The sequence below is a fragment of the Thunnus maccoyii genome, chromosome 6 (genome assembly GCF_910596095.1).
Source record: "Thunnus maccoyii chromosome 6, fThuMac1.1, whole genome shotgun sequence".
Taxonomy (NCBI): Eukaryota; Metazoa; Chordata; class Actinopteri; order Scombriformes; family Scombridae; genus Thunnus; species Thunnus maccoyii.
In genome coordinates, this window is record NC_056538.1 from 32,477,137 (window position 1) to 32,488,993 (window position 11,857).

At 38.0% G+C, this 11,857-nt stretch overlaps 1 protein-coding gene across 1 annotated transcript; it reads right to left on the reverse strand.

The window, feature by feature from the left end:
- Positions 1–763: 763 nt before the first annotated feature.
- Positions 764–10,244, reverse strand: dcun1d5 (DCN1, defective in cullin neddylation 1, domain containing 5 (S. cerevisiae)). Its single transcript, XM_042413150.1, has 10 exons — positions 10,134–10,244; positions 7,742–7,799; positions 7,560–7,602; positions 7,318–7,417; positions 6,911–7,076; positions 6,099–6,190; positions 5,757–5,865; positions 4,681–4,785; positions 4,078–4,180; positions 764–996 (listed from the first exon to the last, which is right to left on the reverse strand). The coding sequence occupies exons 4-10, from the start codon at positions 7,383–7,385 to the stop codon at positions 941–943; spliced, it is 699 nt and encodes a 232-aa protein (XP_042269084.1). The 5' UTR covers positions 7,386–7,417; positions 7,560–7,602; positions 7,742–7,799; positions 10,134–10,244; the 3' UTR covers positions 764–940.
- Positions 10,245–11,857: the final 1,613 nt, after the last annotated feature.

Here is an 11,857-nt window from a genome sequence, read left to right on the forward strand (position 1 = left end):
TCTCTCTCACTCTCTCTCTCTCACACACACAAACAAGTATTGAACAGCAAAGGCACTCCCACATATCTCTCTTCCTCTATATCCACTCCAAACCTTCCCAAACACCCATATTTACATTAGATCTTTAGTCCTCTCGGTGTGGGAGAAGATCTTTCTGCAAACCAGGGGGAAATATGTACTGTATATCTGGATCCAAGGCTAAAAGAGCTCCAGACCGGCTGGGTTAATGAGTAATTCACAAAACATTTAAATGCTAAAAATAGGTCATAAATGTGTGAGAAGTTAAATGCAGTCACTCTACCTTGTTGATTGCAGACGCCCAGTTTGAACCATCTGTGTCACAGGATTGATTATCTACAACTGACACAGTAAATTTAGTCTTCAAGGTGCCCAGTTACTGCAGTACAAACTACTGCGATGCATGTGTGTGTACAGTCGTGTGTCTGGTGAATGAAACCTGCAGCTCATCATACTTCCATTTCCTTTTTATTATTGTGAAACATTTATAAACAATACTCAAAATGGGGGGAGGGGTGGGGGGGGGGAAATGATCAAGAAAACATAAATTCCACAGCTCATCTCTCAGTTATTTGTTTTCTTATTTTAAGAACTTTTTTTTTTCTCCAAATGAATATAGAAAGTCTACTCAGGGAGGAGAGAAAGGCCTCTTGACCTTTGGCTGACGATGCACAGAGACGATCTCTGATGGGATGCAAGTGTGCCCAGAGTCCACAGTGATGATTCTGTAGTCCATATTTGTGTGTGTGTGTGTGTGTGTGTGTGTGTGTGTGAACTGTTGCAGTCTGTCAAAGTGTTGGTGAGCAGTTTTTCCTTTTTTTCTTAAACGATATAGAAATTCCTCCTGTGTTTGTGGTTTTTTGTTTTCTCTCCCTCTTTCTCCTCTTTGGGGTTGTGACGTCGTCGTCGTCGTCGTCTGCTGCTACAACGCCGGCCAAGATTTCTGCCATTCCACAAACTCGTCTAGCAGCACTGGCCCTGCACACAAAACAACAAGGCAATAATTAATGTTCATATACACCTGCACTTTCTGATGTAGATGACCAATCTGAGATATCATGTAGCACAGAGCAACTTCAAGAATAAAAAAAAAAAGTATGTCATGTAACTAAATAATAATAAAATCAGTTTTATCATAATTAGTGATCATGTACTACTGATCACTAATTATGATAAAGGTGATTTATCCCTGATTGTCACATCTCTGTACAGTGAAATCAAAATTATTTCCCTGTTGTAAGTAACACGTTGTCAATCCTTCACAATTACTAATAAACCAGTCTTAATATGAATGTAGATCAGTGCATCTACAGAATTATTTGGGAACGTTGTGACATTTGGGGGGGAAAAAAAAAACAAAAAAAAACATTGCATTTTTGTTTAATAAATTACAAAACAATACCAACAATTCAGATAAATACGGAAGTCCTGAAAGGCAAGCGAGAAAAAAAAGAATTTCTAGAGATCCAATTTCTAAGTCTGATCTTAATTCTTTTCTCTCTTGTGTTCAAGAGTTAAGGACAAATGAAAAAAAAAAGTTTTTTTTTCCACCCGTGAAAATAGGTGAATTTTTTTTTTGCCAGGATCATTTTTCTAAAAAAAAATTTTTCCATGTGTAAAAGTAGCAGGTGAATTTTTTTTTCTGGTGTTCTCTGTTGTAATACTCATTTCGGCCACAAGAGGGCAAAGTTTTGGTTTTTCTTCCTACATCATCTGTGAAAGTAGCAGGTGTTTGTTGTTGTAATACTCATTTCAGCCACAAGTGCACCACTACCCCATGTTCTAAATAGAACTGAAAGCATTCATGTTTTCCTCCAGGTGAGTTTTAATAGCTCCATACCCTCTAAACACAAGGTACATATATTGTGTATTAGCAAGTTATGTAACATTACTGTCGCTAATCTGCCGTTAGCGTTAGCTATACTGATGTTTACCGTTAGCCCGCTTGTGGCCGAAATGAGTATTACAACAAACACTTAGAAAAGTCCTGACCAAAAAAAAAAAAAAAATTTCATCTGCTACTTTCACACATGGAAATTTTTTTTTTTTTTTTTTTAGAAAAATGATCCTTGATGATCCTTTTTTTTTTTTTTTTTTTAAATTTGTCCTTAACTCTTGAACACAAGAGAGAAAAGAATTAAGATCAGACTTAGAAATTGGATTTCCAGAAATTTTTTTCCTTGCTTGCCTTTCAGGGCTTCCGTGGATAAATATATTACTGTTGTTTAACAGGCACTACAGCCTCAATCACACCAGCATGTATGTAAACAAAATTAACAAAATTATCTAAAAGATCAAAGTTGAGGCAGAAGCAGAGTGAATTTCTGCAGGACTTTCACATAAAGTTAAACTTCAGTGAACTCTGATTTGCACAGTTGACCAGTTGCCAACTGCTGTGGCAGTGTTGACCTTTGAGGGATTGGAGAAATCCAGAGAGTTCATATCATATTGCAACATCCAGTTTCATATAACCCTTAATCCACTGAATGGGAGCCAGCAGCAATATGAGATTTCCTCTCTGTATCCATGACTGAAAACAGCACCGTCACAACCATGAGGGTGTAAAATACAGGATCATAACAGTAACTGTGTTTACATTCTTTCATTTACTTTGAGTACAGAGCCTTGATTATGTGCATCTGTATTTACATTTGCTCTTTTTAATCAAATATCTTGGAACTGTTGTACAATCCTGTTTGTGTTTCCACTGCATCTGAGGAATTAGATCATGCAAATTAGAACCATGATGAATTAAAAAATGATGGCAGTGTTTGAAACACAGATTCAAACAAATTTTTTGTTGTATTTTACTGTTACATGATTCTGATGTTTGTGTTAATGAATGAATTATTGTTATGTTATTTATTTCTGCTTTAGAACGTAACTACCATGAAACAGAATAGAGTTTTATTTCTCTCATTCACTGGCTTTGTTCTCTCTACCGCCGCTCCCTCTCTTCATTCACTCTGTAGCTCGCTCAACCACAGCCGCTCTCTGATCAACAAAACCTAACTTTTAACAAAGATAAACGTTGTACCCTCATCCTAACACATACTACAGAGTATTTCTTTGTTTTATGAATGAAGCGGTACACAAGTTGAAGCAGCTGTGGTGTCTGTTTGACCAATCAGCGACGGTCATATCCACAAACCCATCCCCAAAGTTCCTGAACTTTTGGAAAGTAGAAAGAAAAGAAGACACGACGTAACCCCTTCATGAACAAGTACAAATCCAGCTGAAATCACCAGTCTATTCACCTATTTTACCAGGAGGTGTTAATTTTCTTTTAGGTCTGTAGTCTGCTGGTCGATTAGTTGGTCGATATGCTCTCGTCCGACTAAATTCTCATTGGTCGAATAATCTCTGTGTTACCTTCATAAGGAGAAAACTGCTTCATCAACAGCCTTCCAGGATTAGTCCATTATTTCCTGCGGTCGGAAGGACAGACTAACAAAGTGTATTCAAAACACCCCCGTTGTTTTCAGAACTTTGAACTTGCCCAACCTAACGGAGACTGCTGCGTCTAACTGTACTCAACGTTTCCTGAATCAGTGTTTCTTCTTTAATTATAACAACAAGAACTCCGCCAGGCCAAAAAAATATTTTTAATGTCAAAAATAACGCCAAATATCCATTCATTTGGAAATCAATAGCGTTTCTCTGTGCAGCGCTGCTCCGGTACATGAGTCAACCTCTGTGTCGTTGCCATGGAAACTATTGGTAGCGTAACTCCATTAAGGAATACAGCATTGCGTAGTATGTTTGCGATGTATGATAGAGCGAGCGGCAGGAAAGTGACGGTGGATGCGAGCGGAGCAGAGGAAAAGGTTAGCGGTAAGTTGTCAGTCTGGCAGTAAATGTACAGCACAGACTACAGTGTGTCAGTTAATAAATGCTAAAAAGTCACGTCTGTTGTTTCCCCAAGTGCTGGAGAAATGAAGGAGGTTAGCTCCAAAGTTAGCAACAGAGGGTTAGCATAACCTGACCAAGATTTTCTTTGGTTGACTACAGCCCTATTATGTTTGCTGTGCCTCTTGTGCGAGCCGCTTGTATACTCACAAGCTCCGTCCTCATCGTAGTTACTGAGGTCTGTGTTGATGGTCCTGCTGAACTCCAGAACATTGTACCACTGGTCCTTATTCATCCCCTTGTACTTGGACTGCTGTGGGAGAGACGAGACAGTGGAGAGAGCAATTACAAACTTGTTCTGCTGTTAAAGAAACATTCGATCCTTCAGTCACATATAAAAGACAAGGATAATAAAGGATTTAACAGTACTGCTTATCTGTATTAATACTTAACGGTAATCTACCTTAAAGGACCAGTGTGTAGAATTTAGTGGAATCTAACAGAACAGACTTGGCAGAAATGGAATATAATATTCATAAGTATGTTTTAATTAGTGTATAATCACATAATATATTTAACAGCAGGAAAACCATTGGACCACCACAGTCAGCTGTGTGAAGTTTATGTTAGTGTTTAAACCTTAATCTACGTAATGCTGAACAAATTAATCAATGACGTTCAACTGACAGCAACACCAAGCTAAATTTAAGATCCTCAGTACACATCCCTCTGCAGTCCTTATTCATGCTTTCATAAACAGCCAGAATCAATTATCACAGTGCACTTGTACAGGCCAGAGAAAAAGGGATTTACCTCCAGGAACTGGTGGAAGACTGGGAAGAGAGGCCATGCTCTCCCCAGCAGCAAGGCCAGCATGGATTTAGCAGTATCCATGTCCAAACTCCTCTGGTCCTTATCCTAAATGCACAAAGACAAAAATCAATGAGCAGGAGGTGAGATGACAGAACTGCTTCTCCACAGAGCTCTCAAGTGATATTTAACGTGACAGTTGTTGGAAAACAAGATTGCATAATTTATTGTATTTTTTATGCAGTCTCATGGGCTGTGAGTGGCTGCACCAGGTGACAAACTCACAGTAAGAATAGAGAGAGGAAGAACAAATACATTTATCCGACATAGTTCTGACAAAAATAAAGCAGTCTGCTGCATTACTCAGCAAGCAAATGAAATGCCACAAAATTTGTCTAATCAACTGAAACCAATAAATTCAGTGTGATAAAGCTTTTAAGGCCTAAAAAACCTGAAAATCCTTGTCGCCCGACCACATAACACATCTGTTACTGGAGTCTTTACAGCTTACTGCCATATTCATGACCAGAAGAAGAATATAGAGATGTGAGAGAACTAACTGATGCTCAAAGAAATGACTGATGTGCATAAAAGCGGCAACTTTAGAAAGTCCTGAGTAACAAACTAAAATCCAACCAGGATTCAGATTCTGACAGACAGTAAACCTCCACTAATGAACGCGCTTCAATACCAGCTTTGATACGGACAGAATGAATGAGGACATGAAAGATGGAGGAGACAGAGACAAACTCAAGAGTTCGTTGAAGAAAACCAGCCAGCAAGCAGGTTAGCTTCAGAGTTACCATGGTAGCCATGCTTCACAGAGTCAGTTACCATGGTAACTGAGCCAGAGTTTAAGCTAGCTCTCTTTCTGGAACTGAAAACTCACAGAGTTTCCCTCATCTCAGGGTGAACAAACTCAGAGTTTTCACTTTCTGGAAAACACCCACGAATGTGTGCTTGCACCTATTTGATTGGCCGACGAAGCTCTTTGCAGGGATGAGAGTTGCGTTTGAGCAAAAGGTGATAAAAAGGTTAGACTTTTAAATAAACTAATTAACAAAAACCCCAAAACTCACCCTGGCGAAGTCAAAGGCGTATCTGTAGATGTTTTTGAAGACTACAGAGTCATTGAGTTCACTGCGCAGGTAATCCAGTTTGCTCTGTAACCTTTGTGTGCAGTCACACCTGCAGGAACACACACACACACACACACACAATTCAACAATGTTTCTTACACGTCTACTAACTTCTAAATGACAGAGAAGTCTGAGTGTAAGCAGACAAAGATAAATACAGCTTTCATGTGTGTTTGCTGTACTACTGTATGCAGTAATAGTTTATTTGTATAACACATATCATAAACAAAGTGCTAATAAACTAAATGTGCATGATGAGAAGAAGAGAGAAGGGTTTCTTACTGTAATAACGTCATTCCCCTGAGCCACTCTTCTTTTGTGAAGAAACCCATATTTGCTGCTTCTAGGTGCCAGGCTAAAACTAACATGATAATCTGAAAGAAAGAGAGGCGACAAGTTCAATCTTTGATAACATTTAAAACCAACACTGGTGAATGTGCACACGTTATCACCACACTGTGTTTCTCTCTGCACAATGTTTCTCTGGAGGGTAAAATCTTTCAGAGGCAGTTGAGTGCAAAAACACACAAGATCCAAAATATATTTATCAAGCGTCTCATAATCACTCCGAGGGACACTTGGACCAAAAATACTCCGACATAAACTAACTTCCAGAGAGGAAGAGGAGGAGGAGGAGGAGGAGGAGGAGGAGGGCAGAGAGTTATCTCACCATATCATGTCAATCAGACATGTACAGTAAGATGATGTTGTTCACCGACAGTCTCAGTTTGAAACATTAGACAGCAGTAAAACAGCATCACTTTATCTGGTTTAGGTTTTATGTGTTATGATGTCTCCTCACTGTTGCTGAGGAGATATCATATGTTCTCCTCTGCATCCTGCACAAAGCCAGGCTCAAAAAATTATTCTGTTTTAGTCAAAACGACATTTTAATAAATTAACTGATGCCATCAAGCATTCCCAAAACATCTCTCCATGTACATAATCTCCTGGCAACACCTAACAGCTTAGGACACCTCTGGATTTCTCCTAAACATCAGCCAAGATGTGATTTCCTAAGTTAAGAAAACTGTCTTAAAAGTAGGAGCATCACCCTGCTCGTCGGGTTGGATGTAAGAGCAGCAGGGACTCACATTCTCTGGTTCCACACCAATATCTTTACAGAACTTCTCCATAGCCTCTGGACCGACCACCTCGTTGGGGCCGGCGTACTCGTGGAACCAGCCCAGGCACTTTTTACTGGAGAACGGCTTCTCAGCGTTGATCGGTCTCGCACCACGGATCTGAGGTCGGGTGAAACTACAAACAAACAGTTGTTAAAAAAAAAACTTTTAGAAATATACTCGTCTCATTGGATGGATGGATCACCTGACTCACAAGCTACTTGTTACGAGTCAGACCAAACATGCTACAATAAAAAAAAAAAACACAACCAGGACACAACATGAGCGACACAAAATACCTTCATGCACTGCAGACAGATGACCACAGAGGACACACATACAAACTTATAGTTGAGTGAAAGTCTGTGTTTATTTACCTTGTAATTTTACACCTGCGCTCATGATCATCTGCGTCAGGGAGCTTCCTCTTCTTCTTCACAGGCATCACTGAACCTTTAACGGGCTTCACTAGCTGGGCTACATATATATAAAAACAAAACAAAAACATGTTGGCAGGGGGGCAGTAGAATAAAACATCCACCTGCACTCACCTCTAGACAATACAAACCAATAATCAATCATTTATTTATTTAAAGGATAAAGTGTGCAGGATGTATACCTGTGTTCTTCCGGCTGCCTTGTCCATTCAAATCTAAGAGATTCTAGATGAAGAGAAATGAAACCTCGAGTTAAAAACACGACACATTTATAAGCCTTAATCCAGTCAGAGCTGAGAGATTAAGATTATTATCAGTCTAATTTCCTTTTAGTTTACTACGTTTTAAAATGAATACGACTTACAAGCTTGTCCAGCGTTTCTGATGCTGTACTGATGTCTGTTAGACTGCAGGGATTGTTCCTACAAGTAATTAACAACGAGCAAAATTTCGTTAGTATTCAGATCATGTCCAAGCAAAGTAGAGTCAAAACATCTGCAAACATACATACGACACTTTTCAACTTGTCATTATTATCAAAATCTAAGAGGACATTTTTAGTTAGTAGTGACTGATGTAACAGCTAGTCACAATCTAAATAATAACAATCACTGTCTGGAGGAATTTCAGTGGAAAAAAAACTGACAGTATAAAAGAAAAATGCACCATAAATGTAGATCTAAAAAAGATCTGTGTTCTAGTTCTTTAATAGGAATGAATCTTGGACAGAGTCAATAAAATGAATGAGAGAAATGCACATCTGCTGCCCAGTTACATGGAAGATGAATGTTTTTGTCTTAACATGTTTACACCAAACATTTCAGGCTGAACATCTTATTCCAGCTACAACTCGCTTCATTCATCTGGTTTCAGGCTGTCCACAACATCTGGGAACCTGGCTGCAGGGATTTTGCTCCTATTCAGCCACAAGAGCTTCAGCGGGCGTCGAGACAGCAAACGCTTATTGTGTTATTAAAATAAAACTGAACAGAACAAACGAGGACTTGCATTGGTGGTGGCTTCAGGTACAAGTGAGGAGATGTAATACATTCCAGGAAGGATAGTTTGAGTGACAGATCCATGAGTTAGAAAGCTGATCAGACTTATCAACACTGCACACAGGTTTATAAGACTATTAGACTAATAATACACTGCTGTCTGTCTGACTAAGAATCAACACTCCAGGTCATCCTGAAGGTGTTGGATAAGGTTGAGGTCAGACAATTTCTTCTACACCAAACGTGGGAGAAGTTTTGTTTTTTTCCCCTGCTTTGTGCACGGGAGCAAGCCGAGTGCAAGCACACTATTGCCTGAAATATCATTGTGTGTATATATGATTTTTGGATGATCTAAGGTGCCCAAAACCATGCAGAACAGACTCAAACTATGTGTCCTACAACGTCTCACACTGCTTGTGTAACAACTTTTACTAAACAGCTAAAACAAGCTGGTTTAAGATTATATTTCCATATCACACATAGACGTTAATGTCAAGTTTTTATTGTGTAATTAATGTTGAAAATTAATAAGTTTTTAATTTAAATGCTGCTTTTGGTTGGTTCAGCTTGTGCTTTGTGATGATCTGCTATTTAACAGTAACTACTAAAACCCAGGACGGCGTCACCGGATTCATCTTTCTCTTGTGCCGTGTTCAGACCTGACGTTGGTTCATAAAAAACAAGTGACAGGTCAAGTCTAACATCACGTAGGAAACTAAGCCACCTCAGAGAAAGAACTTTGGATAAACATAAAAACTTTCCTTGTCACTTGTTGGATCTTTGATCTGAGTGACCTACATGCAGTCAGTGAGGTGTTTCCAGACTGACCTGAATAGTCACTGAACTCTGCACTTTATTCACTCAGCACCTTCTGTCTCTTTATTATGTTTGTGTCTTATATGTATGTGTGTGTGTTTTTTTTTTTCTTTTTTGTTAACTGTGAACCTTGTTAAAAATTAACGAGTGAATGAAAATGAATGTTTGCACTTTGGCACTGGTTGCACTTTATTGCTGGATATATTGTATTTGTAATTTATCAATAAAGATATTTACAACCAGAAACTAAGCGATACTTGGAGCAAAAAAAGCGTTTACACAAGATTTGTAACGTTAATTATGCCGATGTTTTAAACGAAAATGACTATTTACCTACACGAGTAGTGAGTGTCTGCTATGTTTTTGGGATCAAAAGCAAGACTGATGGTTAACTTAAATGTTAGAATAAATCAAACTCACCGCTACAGTACTTAGAAAATCAGTAGAAATGACAAGATTGGGAATATTTTGATCATTCTTTTACCACAGTGGGCCAAAAATCGCCACATTTACAGACTTGTATGACTCTCTGAGGGTCTGACGACTGTTTTAACGAAAGTGATCGTTAAACAAAACGGCTTCCGTTGATGCTAGCTGATCACAGCTAACGAGGTTAGGATGACTCATAATACAAATCATGACCAGATTTTGCATCTGGTATGGTTGTCGATTAAACGTCGCGGAGACTTTATGTACAACATCCAAACATACATTGTTAGTTTACATTATTCTGGGGCTCAGTTTTCGTTGCTGGATTTCTTTTGTTTGCTAGCTAGCGGGTGTCAGAGCTACGATGCTAACGTTAGCTAATTTGTCAACACATGCGTCAAAGGCTCATAAAATCCATCTAAAACCAATTTAAAACTACGAATTGAAGAAACGAAGTTGTTTTGTTTAATAGTCGACACCATATAAAGTCATTTAAATAATACAAACACTTACGTTTTTTCAGTAACACTCTCACAGATAGATCTAGTCAACCGGCTTCTGCTGCACCGCGGAGTGTTTGTCGTCGGTGTTTCCGGGAGAGTGGACGATACCACCGCTCTTGTAGGGGTGTGATGCGAAATAAACGTTCCCATGTTGAGAAAAATGTTTGCGCACACACGCATTTTTATAAGGTGACCTGAAAAAACATTACTTCTACTCTCATTTTGATTAAATCTATATTATTTTGGCGAACAGTGAACCACGTGAGGAAAACAGCTAAATATAACATCCACCCTGCCGAAGTGAAAAGTGTCAAACGTGTTTTTTTAAAGGAACAATCCTTTATTTTTGGCACTCACATGTACTGTAGCTCTCACATGTTAGAGACCCATGAAACCCCATAAATATGACACCACGTTTTACTACAGGCTATAAACTCATATATCAGTGTTACCTATCTGTGTTTGTTATCATTATATCAATTTATTTCATAGTATGCCAATGCAGAACAACAAAAAGGGTATAACGAAATAATAAGTTATAGAAATTACATTCAAAAACTATGTATTGTACACATGTATTTATATAATGTCAAAACACAAAAGATGTGGAAAATCCCGGCCCGCAGATCAGAACATTTTGTACCGGACTCGGAAGGAACCACATGATTCTGTAAAAGGCTATTAGGCTTTTTGGGGGGTAAATACCTTGAACTTGTCCCAGTCTGTGCTGCCAACCTCTCTCTCACTCCCGAGCTCCAGTTAGAGTATATAATAAAAATATTTACAATTATTTAAAAAAAGACAGAGAGAAGATGAAGATAAAAGAGAGACTAATTAAAATATATACAAATATACATTAAATTGTAATATATTGCATATAGTTACAGTTACTATATACAGGTCAAAATAAAAACATAAAAACACATTTATAAAACTGTTTCTTTACTTAAATCATATCATCATTGCCCCTCTCACTGTAATAAGAAGCTATTAATTTGTTGTGTTTTTAACTACAAGAAAGGGTTTTTTTTGTTTGTTTGTTTTTCTCTTCCATCACTTTATTTATAGAAAGCGTCACTTACAATATCTGTGACATTAAGACAATAACAGAAAACATTTGGGCATCATAATGATAAATAAAGATAAAGAATGTATTTGAAAGCCTGAAACCAGATAAAGATAACATAAAAGACATTACTTCACTTTCAATTTGTTGATACAGTCAACATGGTAACAGGACAAAAGGTGAAACAAATAAATAAATAACTTAACAGAAAAGGTAGGCAATAAAATTTATTTATTTTTTTTAAAAAAGTCCTGGAGTTACTAACTGTATGTGCACATTTCTTCTAAGCTGGACAGACTCAAAATACTTTCTAAATTCAGTCATGAGCAGTTCATGTCCCCCTCCACTCAAGAACGTGTTTTTCTTCTTGTTCATACAGTTGGGTGTTTGAGCTTCTCTGTGCAGAGTTTGTTTTCACATTCATCTGCTGAAGGAGGAAAGTTTCTCTGAGCTCACTGAGAGTTTGATATTGTCATTATTCAATTTACACAAATGTGATGTGGAAACCTGGAGCATCCAATGCACAAACACTGAGAATGAACTGTACAGTGAAGTAGGAGACATCTTGTGTCCAGATGGAAAACTTCTGAGATGAAATACATATTTATAGATTCTGGAATTTTTAATGAAGGAGTAGATGTCATTTTAAGGATTTAAACGTGGTAATT